Here is an 18,958-nt window from a genome sequence, read left to right as displayed (position 1 = left end):
CAGGATCACCCCTGCTCCCTTTCAGATCTTGACAGCTTGTTTTCAGGGCAGTTCTTCTCATCTTCCCCTCTGCCTCCTGAGGTACATATTTGAGTCATAGTTTCACACCTTTTGTTGTGACTATTTGAGTCAAATCTATTTCCTTCACTAGACTGTAACCCACTTGAAGGTAGGAGTGATCTTCATTATGGTGTCAACAAAATCCAACCTTTTGCCAGTCATGTAGTGGACACTCAAACCTTGCTCGGTGATGGTGTCTGGAGTGTTGGTGACAGTAGTGATGGTGATGGCAGGGCAGGGGTAGTGTTGGCATGGTTATGAACCATGAGGGTGTGTTGGTGGAGGTGGAGGTGACGGTGGTGGTGGCGACATGCAAGGGCAGTGGGAAGAGTGGTGTGGGAGGTGGCTGAGGGGATGACGGTGGTGATGACAGGGATGATGATGGTGATGCTAGTGACGGTGGTCACCTTCCTCCACACCAGCATGGCTGACAGACCGTTGAGCAGATTTATGTAAGGAAGGGAAATGGGGAGCTGATCTGTTCCAATGGCAGCAACCTAAGGAGACCATCCTTCAATCCAGGACTTCCTGGGCTCCTGGCCTCACCACACCCCTGTGATTTCTTCTTCCTTTGGCTCAGCTTGTACCCATTCAATAGTGTTCCTCCTCCCTTTTAGCTGAATCTGGCTGGGGTTGAAGTCTGTCCCTTGTAGCCAGAGAAAGCTAACTGGTACCGATGAGACGAGGAACGGTGGGGTGAGCTGAGATGGGGGCCCATTCCTTCCCACCTCCTGCTGGCCTCTCCTCCTCTCTTTGGCCTCTGAATGTTCTTGGGTCTTTCTTTGTCTCTGTTCACTCTCTGGGTGATCTCGTCCACTCTCACCCCCTTAATACCATGCTATAAGCTGATAAATCTCAAGTATCTGTCCCTGGTTCTGACTTTTCTCCCGAAGCCAAATTCATATGTCCGGCTATTTACAGGGCATTTCTTACATGGCTGCCTGTCACACCTCAAACTCAGCCTGCCCTGTGATGCATGGGACTTTCCTCCAGGCACCTGCTCCCTGCACGATCTTCTGCAACCCCTGTAAGCAGCAACCACAACATGTCCTACCAGCAACCTTGGGGCCATCCTCGACTCCTGTCCCTCGCCCCCACATCGGATCCACCAGCAAGCCTCATCAGTTCACCTTCCAGATGGAGCCTCCCAATCTCCACCTGCACTGCTGTGCCTCCCCATGCCACCATCCTCTCGCCCCAGGAGAGCAGCTGCAGCCTCCTCCTGGGCCCCAGGAGTCTCCTCCATGCAGCAGCCAGAGCAGTCCAGAAAGACCAGAGGCCAGCTCCTCCTCCACCCCCAACCTTCCAATGACTGCCCATCTCCTCCACAAGGAACACAGCCCTTCAAAGGGCCCATGAGTCTTCTGACATGGTCTAGCCCCTACCACCTCTTCTATACCTCCCCACCCTGTTTGGCTCAGGGGATGCTTTTCTTTTCAGGAGCGCTTCTGCCCCAGGGCCTTCGCAACTGGCTGCGCTCCCCACAGGGAATGCTGCCCCGAGCTGCTCCTGCTTCCTCCCTGCCTTCAGGTGGGCCGTGATGGAGGCTCTGAGCAAGGCAGGGACAGAGGGGCCTGTAGGGAGACCCCACAGGATGTAGTGTCTGAGAGGGGGCATTCAGGATGACTCCCAGGTGCCTGGGAAGGGACATGAGATGGGATTGGCTTTGGAGAGGAAGATGCCAAGTGCGTGTGAGGCATAGGGAGAGAGGGGCCACCCAGGGCGAAGCATGCAGGACACTGCCTGGTAGACTCATCACATGGAGCCCAAGGCAAAGACCAGACTGGGAGGCAATGCCCCACCTGGCGGCGGCTGCCTGGAGAGGGCTGACCCCCACCCCACCCCCCGGGGCAGCCCCTGCAGTGAGCAGTAGTGACACTCCACTAGTATCCGCCAGCTGCTAGGGAATCCAGCCCATGGTAGGCTGCAAAATCAGTGGCTGAGCTGGTGTGAGCAGAGCTGGCACCACTGACCCAGTTCAGAGAGAAGCATGGCCACTCTCCTGGGGGACAGCTCCACAGCCAGCCCTGCCTAGCTGGCAGCTGACAGTGGATCAATAAGCCCAATTGCTAATTACCTTTTTATTCAAATATAAATGTACAGCAAGTATGAGAATCAGTCTCTTGCAATTATGGCTCCTGCCTGCCTTTCCTAGAGGGATGCATGGAAGGGCCCAGCTCCAGAGCCACACAGGTGGGGGTCCATGCCACAGCCACGCTGTGGGAGAGCCGGGGGGACTTGGCAGCACAGCAGGGCCATGCTGGACTGTTTCCTCCCTCTCCTATGGCCACAGGAATTCTGGGGCCACCAGCCCGATCTCCTTTAGCCGCAAAGGGCAGAGCTTTCTCCAGTCACCTCCATGCTCATCTGAGCCCCTCTCTCTGCTGGGCAAACTGGGGGCAGATCAGAAACTCTCCCTGCCCCAAGAGCTGGACCCAAACCCAGGCAACTTGAATGCCACATGAAGATATTCAGGAACCTGCAGGTGGAGAAGGACTTGTTTCTGGAATCCCAGGGAGGGAGAAACAGGGGAACCGCAGGCTGCAGAAAACACCCAGCTCCAGTCGGCCTTGACAGGGAAGCGTTGAAGGGACGCTCCTGGGGATGAAAGCCGAGTGGCTGGGGGATGGCTGCATCAGTATGGCGAGGCTCAAAGTGGTGGGAGGTGGCCAAAGCCAGCAGCGACCCAGGAACCTGAAGGAGACTCGTGCCCCCACCACCACCCCAGAACCCCACGACCCCAGGGGTTTCCTGACCGGCTGCTCGGGTGACCGCAGGCATAACCACGGCGCCCAGAGGCTTGAGTGGCTGGCGGTGCCAGGTTCCTGCTTTGGGGTGTGACAGCGCAGTGTGGTTGGCGGGCAGGCGGCCCCAGCCCCGCGCTGCCCAGCACCCGTGCTCCCAAGCCCCATGGAGGGCAGGCCTGTCCGCAGGCCATACCCCACCGAGCCAGGGAGTGCCGGGCTCAGGGACATGGCCCCAGGGATGGGGAGGGATGCTCAGCAATGTCGCCTGAGGTCATACTCGACCTTTGGTGAGTCCCGGACCCCTCTGAGATGCTGATGGAGGCTGTGATCATATCTTTTCTTAAAACAAAACAAAACCACCTGTGGACCCACATCTCTGTCTGCATCCTGGGTCCCCAGGAGCCAGCTGCTCCTCTGCCTCCTCTGCTCTGAGCTGTGATCCTGGGCCCTCCTGGGGACCCAGACCCAGACCATTCCCAGGGTTAAACTGAAGGGTGACTAATGCCTCTAGATGGACGAGATGCCACAGCCAGGGTTCTGGGACAAGGGACACAGCCTTGGGGAGGAACAGCTGGGAGTGTCCCCAGAGCCAGGGGAGAGAGAGGGCTTTGACAGACAGAGAAAGCCAGTCCCAGAGAGAGGCAGGGACAAACCTGAGGTCTCCAGCAAGGGGGCTGAGCGGGTCCTGCACCCTCCCAGCCTCGGCCACATGAAGGCACTGGCTCCTCTGCTCAGGAACCCACAGCCCTGACCCCATATCCCACCTCCCAGGTCCTGCTGCCAAGCTCCTGCCACACGGGCCTCCTCCCAGCCCTGCCTCTCAGCCCTAGCCTCCTGGTCTCTACTCCTTTGCTCTGCATCCCAGACACAATCTACCTCCTCCCCAGGAGGCTCCCCTTCAGGGACGGGCCCTAGGGGCAGGTCCTGCCCAGGGGTCCAGGCATTCGAGTGCCCCTCCCTAAGCAACCTGGAATATAGGTCCCCCAGGCAGGAGGCCATTTGAGGAGTAAGTGGCCTTGAGCTGGACTCTCAACAGCCCCTCCGTCCAGCCCTGTGAGGAGACCACCTCTCCTCTCTGCAGGCTCTGTGGTGGGTGGAACAATGTCCCCTCCCCACAAAGATGTCTTCGTCCTCACCCCCAGAACCTGTGTGTTCCCTTAGATTGCAAAAGGGACTTTGCAGATGTGACTGAGTGAAGGATCTTGAGACAAGAAGACTATACACGATCATCCAGGTGGGCCCTAGATGTAATCCCAAGGACACTTACAAGAGGAAAGAGAAGGGTCAGAGTCAGAAAGGGAGACTGGAGGATGCTGTGCCTCTAGCTTTGAAGATGGGGGAAGGGACCACCAGCCAAGGAATGCAGGTGGTGTCTGGGTTGGAAAAGGCCAGGAGATGGGTCTTCCCTTGGAGACCTCAGGAGGAAGACACCTTGATTTTAGCCCAGGGATACACATTTGGCTCTTCTGGCTTCTAGAACTGTAGGACAATAAATTTGGGTTGCTTTAAACCACAAAGTTTGTAGTAATTTTCCACAGAAGCAATAGAAAATGATTGCAGGCTCCTTTTCTGAAAAACCCAAAAGGCAGTGAAAGAGAATTGCAAAAGAGAGGACGTGCTGGGGTGAGAAGGGACCCAAGCAAAGCCCAAGCATGGCCTCAGAGGCAGCAGGAAGCAGGGGGCTGCCCCCACCCTTGTCCCAGCCCCCAGGCCCCTGAGGTCCCTGGAGCAGTCCGCTTCACAGAGACAGAGAGTGGAATGGAGGGCACCAGGAGCTGGGGGGTGCGGAGTTAGAGTTGAGTGAGAACAGCTTCCATTTGGGAAGAGAAGAGTCCTGAGACAAATGACGGTGAGGGCAACAGAGCCGTGCGAATGTGCTTCATGCCTCTTAGTTGTCCACATCAAAACAGTGAAATGGGAAATTGTATTGTGGGTATTTTACTACAATTAAACAAACACAAAAATAGCCCATTGACGGTAAAAGAGAGGTGGGAGGTTGTAAAGGACGAGGCTGGAGAAGAGGTTGGACCCCATGCGAGCCTGTGGGTCCCAACTGGGGTTTGGACTTTGTCCAGGATCTTGGTGAGGAGTGTGGAGGCATCCACCTGCGGACACGGTGGGCAGTCTGAATTTGTCCTGAAGGCCTTGGAGGGGATTTTCATATTTCCCTGTGAGCCGCTCTGGGGAATTTGGACTTCAGACTCATAATGATGAATGATCCATGCCCTCACCAAGAAGCAGAGCACCTTGGTATTTTCTGAAGGCTGGTGGGGATGTGCCCAGGTCAGAGGATGGCTCGGGCCCTGGGAGGCCACCTCTGGCAGGCTGGTGCTGGTGCCCAGGGCCCAGGGAGGAGGCTGGGGCAGGGATCAGGTGCATTGGAAACTGAGCATCTGCAGAGCCTGGGGGCCACCAGGGAGGCATCCAGTGGACGGTGCTGTGCAGACCTGAAGTCTGAGTCCCAGTCGTATGCTGAGGTTGCCAGTAGAGGTGTAGCCCTGATTAATAGCCTGTATTTTGAGGCCCACGTTGTGAGCTGGGCACTGGGAACACAGCCGTGAGCAGAGCCCACCTCCCAGGCCTCAACTATCTCCTGGTGGTTGCAAGGCAAGCAGAACCAGGCTGTGGGGGGCATAGGCAGGGTGGCAGTGAGGTTAGTGCAGGTGGCAGGGAGTCGCTCCGGGGAGAAACAGCATCTGCAAAGGTGGAAGGGCAGGGCTGAGGCCTGCCAGCCCCAGCCTGGTGAAGGGTTCTGAGCAGTGGTGGCTGGCAGAGCAGCGACCAGACGTCTTGCCTCCTTCTCTGCTGTCTCCTGGCATCTTCCCAAGTCCCAGCACACAGAGGTGATGATAAATGCTCACTGGCATAAGTTAGATGGGGGCTCTTGTTCCGGGCTCATGTTCTGGGAGGGGTCAGACGACTCTGTCCTGTGAAATGGGCATAAGGATGCCCACTGTGTAGGGCTGCCTGGAAGACAGATGACAGTGGGTGGACAAAGCCCAATGCAGGCGCTCAGTGCCACCCTCCATCCACAAGATGAAGTCAGTATTGGCAGATCTTGATGGCGTGATTGTGGTAAAAGCCAGATCAAGGGCCCTGGGAGTTGTCATTGGAAGCAGCAGACACCCCAGCTCTGAGCGGAGCTTGGGACCCTGTCCAGCCAGGGAGGGGCCGTGAGGTCTGTGACCCTGGCATGGCAGAGTGGGCAGACTGGGGAGGCCTGAACTCCCTACCAAGACCCTTCCCCAGCAGACAAGAGGAGAATCTCCCGCTCAGTGGCAGGCTGCCGGGGGAGGGGGGCAGGCGGGCCACCTGGGGCCGGGTGGGCAGTGAGGCGCGAAGGCAGCCGTCCCACACCATCCCCCAGCCTCCTCCAGGGGCTCTGTCTCCACCCCTCACCTGGGCACCTCCAGCTATCTCCCTGGCTCCTTGGCATCTCTGTGTCTCTATGGTCCCTGGGTCCCCGGAATCCCAATCTCCCCTTCCTGCTGTGTCTCTCCCTGTCTCTGTCACCGTGTCTCGTGGCTCCCGGTTCTCCTGCCCTCCCCGTCCCGCCCACCACAATCCCCTCCAGCCCACTTGGTGCCCTTATCTGGGTCTGCCCCGCACAATTGCTGGGAGCCCATCCCCATGACAACGGGGCAGATGGCGGCTGCGATTAGCCACTCTCCCTCCCTCCGCAGCTCAATCCGTCTTTGAAATTAAATCAGCTGCGATAACATCGACCGGCCAGAGGGAGGGAAGGCGGGCAGGAGGCTGCCTGCGCCCCACCCACCCTGCCCCAGGCCCAGTGCAGAGGGAGAGTAAGAGGGGGGCAGAACTGGTTCCCACTGTGGCCCTGTGACCTTGACCACATCTCTCGTCCTCTGAGCCTCAGTTTCTGCATCTGCAAAATGGGGGTGAACAGCCATATCTCTTGCTTGGCTCAGTGGAAGGCGTCGGGGAGGTTCTGCAGTAGGCTGAGAACACTGTACTTGCCCACCTAGTCCATGAAGAAGCCTGAGCCCCAGTGGACAATCCCTGCCCAGCCAGGCCTGAGGGGCCAAGGCCATTTGAGTAAACCAGCTCTTCGTGGCTGAGAGGCCACAGACCTGGCTCTCCACCTGCTCTGCAAGCCCAGTGCATCTCCCAGGGCCTTGACACCCTAACTTGCAAAATGCCCCAGCTTAGATGCCATCTCATCCACTCCCTCCCCCAGAGCCTTTTGGTCCCTTCAGACAGCCAGGGCCCTCACAGAATGTGTGGACCCAGGAATGGAGGGTGGAGAAGGTGGAGACCTGCCCCAGTATGAGACCTCCCAAGGAAGCAGCATCTGGTGGTATTCACTGGGTGGGCTGTGGGTCCCAGGCAATGGGGTCAGCATGTTCGAAAGCTGGAGGTGGGAGGCAGGGTAGTGCCAGAGCACAGAGAGCAGGAGAGATCAGGGAGGTGCGCCTGGATCTGAGGCGAGGGAGGGCTGCGTTAGATCCGGAGGAGGACTCTGGGTAGAGGTCACGGCCAGCTCAGAGGCCCCGTGCAGGAACAAGTCAGTGTGAGTAGGAAGGGGAGGAGGCCAGGGGACTGGAGCAAAGAATGATGGGGAAGCCGGGGCAGTCACTGTGCTGGCTGGGGAAGGTCCTGAGGGCCGCCATGGGGACTGCAGCCTCCACTCCTGAGTGTTCCACAAAACTCAGGCTTTCACAGGATCCTTCTGGCTGCTGGGATAAAAACGGGATGAAAGAGGGAAGGGAGGAGGCCAGGGAGGAGGCTGGAGTGATGTCCAGTGGATGACAATGACCCAACTGGGACACGGCCGTCATCTTCGCGGGGAGCTACCCTCTGTGGTGTCCCCTGCCCCCTGCTGAACCCTGGGGCAGCGGAGGAACCTCAGCGGACTCCACTCAGCATGCCACTGCACAGGGTGCAGCCAGCCTCAGCCCAGCTCTGAAAGTGGCTCCCAGATCCCTGGCTGCCCCGCGCAGCTCTGAAAGTGGCTCCCGGACCTCTCATTGCCCCATCTGGCTCTGAAAATGGCTCCCAGGACACCTCACTGCTTCAGACTTGGCCCCTAGACACACAGCCCAGCCTAGAAGAGGCTCCGGGAAAGGCCAGAATGGCCTGCTGCGGCAGCGCAGCTTGGCAAGGCCTCCTCAAGAAAGTGACACAGAGTAGGAGCCTCCAGGGATGACTTTAACAAGCCGAAGGAGATGGGAAGGGCGGCCCAGGCAGGGGCAACAGTGTGATGCCGCAGCAGAAAGGGCCCGGAGCTGGCAGTGCTGCGGGGCAGGCCCCAGGCAGTGAGTGCTGCGAGGGGGTTGGACTCTACCCCAGATGTGCTCCTGAGGAAGTCACTCAAGCTGCCAGGCTTCAGCTTCTCTGTCTGTAAAGTGGGGCTAAGGGTAGACCCAGGGATTCCGCCAGGTGTCACATGCTCGGCTGGGCGGGTCAGTGACTGGGGCCCCGCAGGCGTTTGAGCAGGGGATGCCGTGTTGGATTTGCATTGGAGAGAGCAGGTGCCAGCTCCAGGTGTGAGGCTGGGCGACAAGAAGGAAGCAGAGAGCCAGGAGTCCTGGGGTGTTTGGGCACCAGTGCCGTGCAAGCACCCAGGTTTCTGCTGTGCACCCAGCGCCAGGACTGTGGCTGCCTGGGCTGCTGGGCTGTAACTGGATTTGCTCAGCAGCTGCCTGTGCTAAGCAGGCCCACTTGACGCAGACACAGCTGGCCAGTAATTGGTGAAATTAGCAAGTCGGCGGGGACAGAGGTCAGGTGGTTAATGCTGTAGTGGGGGCTTTGATGAAGTTAGTCCCAGGGAAGGACTGGGAGCTGGGGTTTGACCTTCTGTGTTTCACGAGGCTCTCCTGCCCTGCCTGTAACGTGGTTAGGGGACCTCCAGCTGCTGGCTTGTCCCAGGGCTCTCAGAGGCAGAACCCAGGGAGCCACAGCTTGGCCTCAGCCTCAAGACGCAGCCACAGCGCCAAGTTGCCGACTGTGTCCTCTAAGCCAAGACACATGCAGAAGCCAAGGGGGCTTTTCAAGCCCTGAAGATCTTGGGTTGATGCCCCTTGGCTTCCTGGAAGAGGCCTTCAGCAGGCTCCCCTTGGAGAAAAGCAGCAGGCCCGCCTTCCAGCCTCTGCATCCCTCGTGAGTACCCCTCAGACCAACTCTGCATCTGAAAATGAGATGAGTTCTTCACTGGCTGTTTCCCTTATTCGACTGAGCCTCACCCTCCTCTCTAGGTTAAAGGCCTCCCAGGGTCTTCTCCTATCCTGAGCTTCAGAGAGTGTCCTCTGAGCATGGTCCTTGGTTCCCACTCTTCCCTGGCATAGTGCTCCTCCCTTCTTCCATTACATATCATTTATTGGGCACCTACTAGATGCCATGAGCTGGCCTGGGAGTTGGGATGCAGAAGTGAGCAAAATCTGACCAGATCCTAGTCCAGTTGGTGCTCAGGACACCTTCTGTGGCCATGCCACACTTCCTTGCCGCAGCCAGGGAGCCAGAGACCCTGTCACTGACCATCCTTTAACCCTCAAACCTGGAATCACCTCCTTTTTGGCTTCTACTCCAACCCCAAGGAACAATGAATTGCCACCTCCTGGTCTTTTATATAGATGCACTCAAGCACTTAAGCGCGTCTCCCTGGGCTGTCACTGCCAGCATCATCATCATCACCACCATTTTAAAGGCAGGTCCTTTGGAGTCAACATCTGGGGTGATATTCTAGCACAGCCACTTGCCAGCTGTGTGACTCTCTCCTCTCCAGACCTCAGTTTCCTCTTCAATAATGTGGGGTCAATGACCCCTGTCTGGGAGGGTTGTGGACAGTTGTGGGCCTTAAATGGAACCATGCATAGCCACCTTCCTGGCCTTCTTGCTGTTCTCCAAACAGGGGCAGGCCTGTTCCTGCCCCAGGCTTTTGCACTTGCTGTTCCCTCTGCCCAGAACGCTTTTTCCCCAGATGGCCTCATGGTCCAGTGCCTCACTTTCATTCCAGTTCCTGATAGATGTCACCCCCTCAGAAATGGAGGCCACTCTGTTTGTTTTTTGTGTGTGTGTTGTTTTGTTTTGTTTTGTTTTGTTTTTGAGACAGAGTCTCGCTGTGTCACCCAGGCTGGAGTGCAGTGGCATGATCTCGACTCACTGCAAGCTCCGCCTCCCAGGTTCACACCATTCTCCTGCCTCAGCCTCCCGAGTAGCTGGGACTACAGGCACCCGCCACCACGCCCAGCTAATTTTTTTGTATTTTTAGTAGAGACGGGGTTTCACCATGTTAGCCAGGATGGTCTCAATCTCCTGACTTCGTGATCCACCCACCTTGGCCTCCCAAAGTGTTGGGATTACAGGCGTGAGCCACCGTGTCCGGCAAGGCCACTCTGTTGGGTGTTGAGTGACTCAGCACTCCCCTGCCCACTCCCTGAGCCCCCTTCTCAGTCAGCTCACCTGCCCATTTCCTCTCCGGCGTTCATTGCTAGTGGGGACCATGTTCTGCACATCTGTTTCTCATCTGTCTCCCTCAATTAGAATACTAACCGCGTGAGGGTAGGGGTCTGCCTGTTTTGTTCCTTGCTGTATCTCCAGTGTCTAACAGGTGCTCAATCAATATTTCTTGAATTGCATCCAATTAATAGTGCCTGACACATCTTTGAGTTTGAGATTGTTTCAAAGTAAAATGTTACTTTTTTTGAGGCAGAGTCTTGCTCTGTTGCCCAGGCTGGAGTACAGTGGCATGATCTCAGCTCACTGCAACCTCCGCCCCCTGGGTTTAAACAATTCTCCTGCCTCAGCCTCTGAAGTAGCTGTGGTTACAGGCACTCGCCACTATGCCCAGCTAATTTTTGTATTTTTTTTTATTTTTAGTACAGATGGGGTTTCACCATGTTGGCCAGGCTGGTCTCGAACTCCTGACCTCGTGATCCGCCTGCCTCAGCCTCCCAAAGTGCTGAGATTACAGGCGTGAGCCACCCCCCGCACCCAGCCTCAAAGTAGAATGTTATTTTAAAAATGCATACTTTTTAAAGATTGGCACTCGGTAGGACTCAGGTCACCAGAACAGAGTCCCCTTTCCTTTTTAGCACAGGCACCTCCCATGACGTGGAGCTCACTCACCCTCTGAGGGGATCAGCCTGGCTCTGACTTGGGGAAAGCTCCGGCTTCACGTGGCTGAGATCTGCTCCCTGGGATCCTGCCTCCACCCATGGACGACAGGCGTGAAGACGAGTGGGCACTCGCCAGGGAGCACAGCCTGTAGAAAGGCCCTGGGGCTGCAGGGTTTGTGGTGCAGTGGAACAACTGGGGAAGCCAGCACGGTGGGAGGTCAGAGGCAGAGGGCCAGGGGCAGGTAGGTGGGCCCAGGCCACCAGGCCCTCGTGGTGAGGATGAGACGTGCAGTCCTTATGCTTAGAGTGGGGGAGCCTGGTTTAAAGCCACCAGGCAATGCGATTGAACGTGGGTTTGGCACAGCTGTCCCGGGAAGAACCTATGTGGGTGGGTAGAAAGGGGGAAGGCTGAGAACTGGAACAGCAAGGCCTGTGCAGATGGCAGGGGCCAGCAGTAGAGAATGGATACAGGTCAGGGTTGGGTTTGAGGTAATCAGGACAGGGCAGCCACGTTATTTGTCAACCCAGATGGCGGGCACAGGAGAGATGACTGACCCCCCTGCAGAACCACCCCTGGCTTCCTGATGGAAACAGCGCAGGCCCTGGAGGCAGCATCCACACCCTCCTTCATGTCCACTAGGCTGGAGCTGGCCCCACATCCCCACAAAGCTGGGCAAACTGTTCCATGAACTCACTTGGCACATTTATTAACCATCGGGCTATGTCTGCGGCCCCATGTGTTTGCTGCCCCGTTCACGGTGGTGACAGAAGGAAGGCAGAGCCAGGTGGCAGGTGCCTACTTGCTATCCATCCATTTGAGCTGCTCCTTGCCATTCACCGACTTGAGCTGCCCATCTTCCTCCACCTCCACACGCTCCTGCCCGTTCTCCACGATGCGCTTGGTGGTGACCTTGTGGCCATTGATTATCTCGGTGGACGACATCACCGACTTGAACCCCGAGCTGCCAGAGCCGGAGCCCCCGAAGGAAGTGGATGAGAAGGTGGTGTGGCTGCCCCCGCTGTGGCCCAGTGTGTTGAAGGATGAGAAAGCCTCCATGAAGGCTGGGAACTCTCCAAAGCCCGCCGAGAAGGCCCCCCGCAGGCCATGGCCCCGGCCACCACGGTCACTGTTGAATGGGCTGTCCCAGAACTCAAAGGAGAAGGGGTCCAGGCCACCAAAAAACTCCCGGAAGATGTCCTCAGGGTTACGGAAGGTGTAGCCGGTGTTGAAGGGGCTGCCGTAGGGCATGCTGGCCCCGCCGCCAGCCCGCCAGCCATCACAGCCCGCACGGTCGTACAGGGAGCGCTTCTTGGAGTCAGACAGGACCTCGTAGGCCTCAGACACCTGCTTGAACTTCTTCTCAGCTTCCTCCTTGTTGTCGGGGTTCTTGTCGGGGTGCCAGCGAAGGGCCAGCTTGCGGTAGGCTTTCTTGATGTCCTCCAGGGAAGCGCTGGCCTGCACGCCCAGCACTTCGTAGTAGTTAGCCATGGCCAGGGGTGTGGGTGAGAGGAGAGGGGACGTGGAGGCCAGGTGGGCTCAGGGGCCCAGCTGGTCAGAGGACGGTGGAGAGGTGGCCGGTGGTCTGGGGCCCTTCAGCAGGGGCCTGGCTGGACTCCTCAGGCTCCAGGCAAGAGTCTGCTGGGGAGTTCACCTTTTCATAGTACCAGTTCTCAGGGACTGGAGGGGCTCCCACTGAGAGGGGTCGGGGGAGGGGAGGGACACTGCCGCTGTGGGGCCGGGTCAGGGTGGGCTGCCCTCCACAGCGCCCTTTATGACATCAGCTCTCAGGGCGTGGCCTACCCCCGCCCCCAGCTCTGCACCAGGCAAAGCTGGGCATATGGGCCTGCCCCTGCCACTGAGGCAGCCACAGCGGTGGGTGGGAAAGGGATGCTCTCTGACTCAGGTGGTGTGGGCTGAGCCCCGGGAGCCAAAGGGCAGAGGCAGGATTGGCCATGAGATTCTAGCCTTGGTGGGTGACAAAGGTCCGTGGCCGTGGTGGGGGAGGTGGGTGAGGGCCTTCTGGGTATGTCCACTCTGCCGATGGCTGGGCATCAGCTAAGGCAAGAGGAGGCCAAGGTGGGATTCAGGCAGGCTGGGATGGGGAAAAGAGTCTGCTTTTCTCGTGCTCATTATCTGGCCAGGTCTTCCACGGTAAGCTCCACAAAGGCAGGAAAGTCTGACCCCTGTCTAGGACAGTGGCTGGCATACGAGGGCCATCGGTAAACACTTGGATGAACGAGGCTCAGAGACACGCAGTGCTCAAGGTCACACAGCAAGTCAGTGAGGGAGGGGATGTGAAACCAGGGCCAAGGCTGCAGTGGACAGCAAATCCAAAGAAGCGTTCCACTCAATTCTGGTAAGAAAAATAGGGATAGATGATAAATATTGATTACTGAGTGTAGCAGGTTGAATGGGGGCCCCCAAAAAGATACGTTCCTGTCCTAATCCTTGGAACCTCTGAATGTGAGCTTATTTGGAAAAAGGATCTTTTCGGATGTAATTAAATTAAGGATGTTGAGATGAGATCATCCTGGATTATCTAAGTGGGCCCTAAATCCAGTGACACACGTCCTTATAGGAGGTGGACACTGATGCAGCCAGAAGCTGGGGGCCAGGAGGGCTCTCTCTGCAGCCTCCGGAGGGAGTGCAGCCCTGGTAACACCTCGATTTCAGACCTCTGGCCTCCAGAACTGGGGGGAAGAGATTTATTTTGTTTTAAGCCACCCAGTTTGTAATCATTTGTAACAGCCCTAGAAAACGAATCAGGTGAGTGAGGTAACCAAATATTCTTAGGCATTTATATTCCTTTAATTCTTGTTCTGGTGTTGGATCATATATAGAAACAGCAATTCACAATACTGATTAATATCTGTTCCTACCTTCACCTCACCCCACTCCAGTTAAGATCAAAACCATGCTAAACCACCTACTAACCACACCAATAAAGAGCCTAGATGTTTGCGTCACCAAGTCTTAACTAAAAATAACCTGCCTGCTTTCTTTCTTTCCTTCCTTCCTTCCTTCCTTCCTTCTTTCCTTCCTCCCTCCCTCCTCCTTTCCCTTCCCTTCACTTCCTTCCTTCCCTCCTCCCTTCCTCCCTTTCCCACTCCTTCCCTTTCTTCCTCCCTACCTCCCTTTACCCCTCCTTCCTTCCTTTCCTCTTCCTTCCTTCCTTCCTGCCTTCATTCCTTCCTTCCTTCTTCCCTCCCTCCCTTCCCCCTTCTCCCTTCCCTCCCTTCTTCACTCCTGGCTTTTTTCCTTCCTCCTTCCTTCCTTCATTCCTCCCTTCTTTCTTCTCTTCCTTTTTCTAGTCTTTATCCCTTGCTATTATCCTCCCTCTCTCTTTCTCTTTTCTTCCAATGCTCATGGGTGCTAGGTTTCAGGCTCCTAGCAGGGGACAGTATGTTCTAACCAATCCCAAATGTCAGGACGGATGGAGACAGACTGTAGAGACACTGCAAACCCAGCCTCCAGTGACCATCGCTGTCTCTCCATGCAGCTTATCAAGAGCATGACTCACCCCCCGTGCCGGGCATCCACCCACCTACACCTGCTGACACATGTGGCTTGGCAGAGGAGTTGAAGAGCAGAACTTCTCTACTAGATGTAGCTACAGATGAACCTGGTTCTTTATCTCTGTGGCTGGATTTTTGTCACTATGTCACTGTTACCAGTTAGCACCTGCTGTTCCTTGCAGGCTTGTCCACTGGGGCAGGAGAAAGATGCTTGCCCTGCCCAGTTCTCTATGATCGTGGTGGCAGTGGGAGAGGCGCTGCTGTTGACTGTGGTGCCTGTGGGGAGAGGCACGGTGAGTGTCCATGGAGATGGATAAGGTGTCATTAAATAATAGAGGTGACCATGGTAGCAGTGTTGGTGTGGAGGTAGTGGTCATGGTGGGGGTGAGGGGGAGAGTAATTATGGGTGATCCTGGAGTTGGTCATGGTGGTGGTGATGCTGGTGGTGACAGCAGCAAGGCTTGTGCTGGAGAGTAACTGATGATGGTAGTGGTGGTGGGGATGGTCATGCCAGAGGAGATGGTAATAGTGAGCCTGTGTTGTGGTTGTCAGTGATGGTGCAGGTATGATGAGGAGGTGATGGGAATGGCTCCTAGTGAGCCCTTGGTGTGGTTGGCAGTGGTGACAGTAATGGTGACAATGAAGGTGAAGATGGTGGAAGTAGCAGAGGTTGTATCTTGTTCGGCTCTGCCACAGTGACAGCTTTCACCTCTCAGTGGTTCACGACATTCACGACAAACATCTCGTTCCCCCCACTTCACTTGCTGGTGCCTGCAGGCGGTTGCCAGGGCCCCACCTCCCATAGCTTCTCACTGAGGGTCCCAGACTGGAGGAGAAGCTCTGACCCACACACTCCTCTCTCATGAGGGTGCCACTCAGAGCCAGCAGGAACTTGCTGCCTCTGAAAGCTTCTGTTGGGCCATGATGTGTGGCACTCTTGCTGCACCCCATGGTCAAGGCCAGCGTCTGTGGGGCAAAGAATGTTTCCTTCAGGAAGGTTCTGCAAATCTCAGGGCAATAAGGAGAGAGGCCTGAGATTCCCATGGGGAAGAGGAAGTGAGCAGTTCTCCAACATACGCCAGATACTAATGGTGGGACTGACCGAGGGTGGTAACGATGGCTTTGCTGGGAGCAGTGTTGGTGCTGCTGGTGCCGGGGTCGCCAGTGGTGGTGATGGGATAGGAGGCAGGAATTGTGCTATTAATGGAGGATGGTGGTGAGGGTGGTTGTGGAAGAGGCAATGGTAGAGGGGGCTGCTGAGTGGTGAGAAGGACGCAGTGGTGGAAATGCCGATGTGAATGCCGATGGCGATGGTAATGGTACTGACGCGTGGGGCTCTGTATTTTCTGTTGCTGACTTGGCATTATACCAACCTCTTCTATGGTCTCCTTGCATCCTGGAGAAATCTGAGGGATTTTCCAGAATCCTGTCACCAGTATAGTTTCCGGTTAGAGCCTGCCATTACACGAGATTTGGAGAGTGGAAAAGAGAGGCCATTGCAGGCAGGTGACAATGGAGAGCTTTGCAACAGCTCAGGGCAATCTTCTGCGAAGCCCCTGCTTCCAAGCCACAGGCTGAGGCATGGATGGGGGGCTTCCTGGAATACCATGAGCTCCTCAGCAGCTCCTAGGCAAGATCTAGAGAGCCGCTCACCTGGAAGCTGCAGGTGACCATCTCAATTCCTTGTTCCCTGACCGCTGGTCCCACACTGTTCAGGGTGCAGCTTGTAGTAAATGTCCTCCTCCTTGGTACGCATTTGAGGGCTTTGTACTGTGAGGGTGATGGCAGCTCAGATGAAGTTGGTAGTTGTGGTGGAGGTGGGTGTGAGGATACCAGTGAGGAAGCAGATGGTGGCATCAGGGAGGCATTGGAGGGGCAGTGGTGGTGGTGGCAGTCTAATTAGAGACAGTGGTGGGTCTGGCTGAGGCAGACCCAGTGTGGTGATGGTGGTGGTAATAGAGGAGGTGATGACGGTGGTGATGGCGAAGGCGGTGGGAGTGGTGGTACTGGCAGCGGTAGGGATGGCAGTGCTGATAAGGTGATGTCGCAGGTGGGATGGTGGGTGGAGATGGAGGTGGAGGAAGTGTGGTGACAGTGATGTGGTGGTGACGCAATGCTGACACGGACGGACAGCACCGTGGTAACGGTGACAGAGATGATAGTGATAGTGGGGATGGTGGCGGTGGTAGAGGAGATGGGGACGGGACACTGCAGTGTTGATGGTGATGGTGACACTGCTGAGGGTGTTGGTGGCCTGACATTGCAAAGGTGAAGCCTGAAGTTTCTATGACGACGGAATCAGGACAGTGGGGGAGGGGGTGGTGACAACAATGTTAAGAGACAAGGGACCTAGCATAGCAAGGCATCTGAGAATCCTGTGGCCGCCTCCCCATCCTGGCCCTCCCTGCCTTGTTGGAGACTCTGGCTCTGGTCTGCATTGTACTCCCAGGGGAACTTTCTTCCAGCCACTGCCCTGCTCTGACCCCTGTTCCTGGGATGGGTCTGTGGGAGTCAGCCAGGATGGAGACAGGCCTGGAGACCCCCTCACTGCTGCCCATTCAGGGCTGTCTTAGCGCACACAGAACAGACCACTTGGTAGGACTTACGGGAACAGGTGTGTCACCTGGGAACAGATCCCGCCCCTCACCATCAATGGCATCCTGAGATGGAGGCCCCTGTGGGGAGCTCCCCATGAAGGCTGCTGTGGACTGTGGAGCTGGGCAGCGTGCAGAGGAATTTCCCCTCTACAAAGGGTTCAGGCTAGTCTCCTTCCACACCAGTGTTTGGGGAGCCAACTGGGAGCAGCAGGGGCTCTGAGGCCTCCATGGGACCTGCTGGAGGGACAGGGACACACAGGTGTGAGCACACACTCAGGCCCCACATGGTCCACCCTCGATGCTGTCAGGCCACCTTCCCTCTTCAAGCCTCTCTGTCTCCATTCACCAGGGGATGCTTTTGGGGCTTTGCCCTCTCCAGGGAGCCAGCTAGCCTTCCTGGCCTCTGATGTTCCATGTCCCTCATCTCAGGCCCACCCTAAAGCCAACCCCGAGCCATGGCCAGGGAGAGAAGGACCTTCGGCAACCAAACGAGGCCCAGAGAGGGCAGAGCATACCCAAGGTCACACAGCAGTACCAGGAAGGTCTCCCCGGGGCGAGCTGATGGAGCCGATTAAGCAGCCAATTGGTATTCGGAGCAGCCAGAGGCCCCTCTCTGTCTCTGTAATTAATGGAGTGGCTTTTTAAAAGGATTCTAATCACCCCCGATCCTATCTGCTTATCACTGGAGTTCCTAATTAGATGATCCTGGCAGTCACTCAGCTAATTCCCTCCAGCCCCCTGCAGCCCTGCCTGGCCTGGGCAGCCCACCCCACCCCCGGCCACCCTGGCCCGGCCAGATGGGCAGTTTGGGGCCTTCTCTCCCCTCAGGGCCCCTAGTCCTCTAACTGCATTAGCTCCAGGATGGATGGGTGACAGCGATGGATGGATGGACGGGTGGCTGGATGGACAGAGTGGCAGGTGAGTGAAGGGGCTGAACAGTGGGCAGCCACAGAGTGGATGGGCGGATGGACAGACAGACGGGCTAAGGGGCAGATCCCACAGTGGGGAAGAGCTCAGCCTGTCAGGTGACACAGCCTGGGTTCCAACCCCAGCACTGCCACTCCCCAGCCATGTGTCCTTGGGGAAGTCACATAACCTGGCTGTGCCCCAGCATCCTCATCTCATCTGTAAAAGGGAAGTAATGATGGTCCCCTCTCACAGGGTTACTGTGGGGAGGTCAGAATGGAGAAGGAGCTGTGTGTGCATGTGCTGGCATCCTGGCAGTGTTGATAATGGGTGGGCAGAGACAGATTAAAGGGCAGCCTGCCTGGTGAGCCATTGGAAGGTATGATAGGCAGACAGCCCCATGGTCAGGCTTACATGCAGGCTCACATGCAGATTGGTGGCCGATGGGGTGGGAAGGTAGTGGGCTACGCAACCATAGAAGGGCCAGTGAGCTAACGTCCTCCCCAGTGGTGCCAGGGCCATCTCAGCTCAGCTCTCAGACCTCTTCAGGCAGCCTTCCTGCCCAGTCCTCCAAGCCAGTGATGACAGGTACCCACTGAGTTCCCCAGATTCCTTCCCTGCCGTCCCAACCCAAGTATACCCTTGCTGGTGGTGGCCCATGTGGTCTCTGGAGGCTCAGATCTAGCCCCAAGTAGGGGTTTACTGCCTGAGTGAAGGCATCATTTGTGGGGCCTTCTGAGTTCCAAGTTGCTTCAACCAGTTAGGGTAGCTCCCCTCCTCAAGGGTCCCAGCCCCGAGCTCCCCTGGCATAGAGCAACCCTAGGCAGGGCTGTGACCCTGAGTTCCTCAGTTACTCAAAGCCTCCAGGAGGATCCAAACCCCAGAGCCTCTCCATTCACCCACAGGGCTCTGAAGTTTCTGGGGTGTGGAGTTTCCTGGGTCTTTTTTGTAGAACAAAAAAGCCTGAAGTATCTTCCAGAGTAAAGGTGTGCATGCAAATGCACACATCTACACCAGCAGATAGCCACCCATCTCCTCATGCACTTACCCATCAATC

The 18,958-nt window shown here is 56.7% G+C and overlaps 1 protein-coding gene across 1 annotated transcript; it reads right to left on the bottom strand.

The window, feature by feature from the left end:
- Positions 1-11,566: 11,566 nt before the first annotated feature.
- On the bottom strand, positions 11,567-12,636 carry DNAJB8 (DnaJ heat shock protein family (Hsp40) member B8). Its single transcript, XM_033210883.1, has one exon. The coding sequence runs from the start codon at positions 12,369-12,371 to the stop codon at positions 11,679-11,681; it is 693 nt and encodes a 230-aa protein (XP_033066774.1). The 5' UTR covers positions 12,372-12,636; the 3' UTR covers positions 11,567-11,678.
- Positions 12,637-18,958: the final 6,322 nt, after the last annotated feature.

This window comes from Trachypithecus francoisi, unplaced genomic scaffold (genome assembly GCF_009764315.1).
Source record: "Trachypithecus francoisi isolate TF-2019V2 unplaced genomic scaffold, Tfra_2.0 Lachesis_group0, whole genome shotgun sequence".
Taxonomy (NCBI): domain Eukaryota; kingdom Metazoa; phylum Chordata; class Mammalia; order Primates; family Cercopithecidae; genus Trachypithecus; species Trachypithecus francoisi.
The sequence above is the reverse complement of the archived record's forward strand: the minus strand, read 5'-3'. Positions and strand labels throughout refer to the sequence as shown.

Coding starts and splice junctions, on each gene's coding strand:
- DNAJB8 (XM_033210883.1), bottom strand. CDS start 12,371: ATGGCTAACTACTACGAAGTGCTGGGCGTGCAGGCCAGCGCTTCCCTG.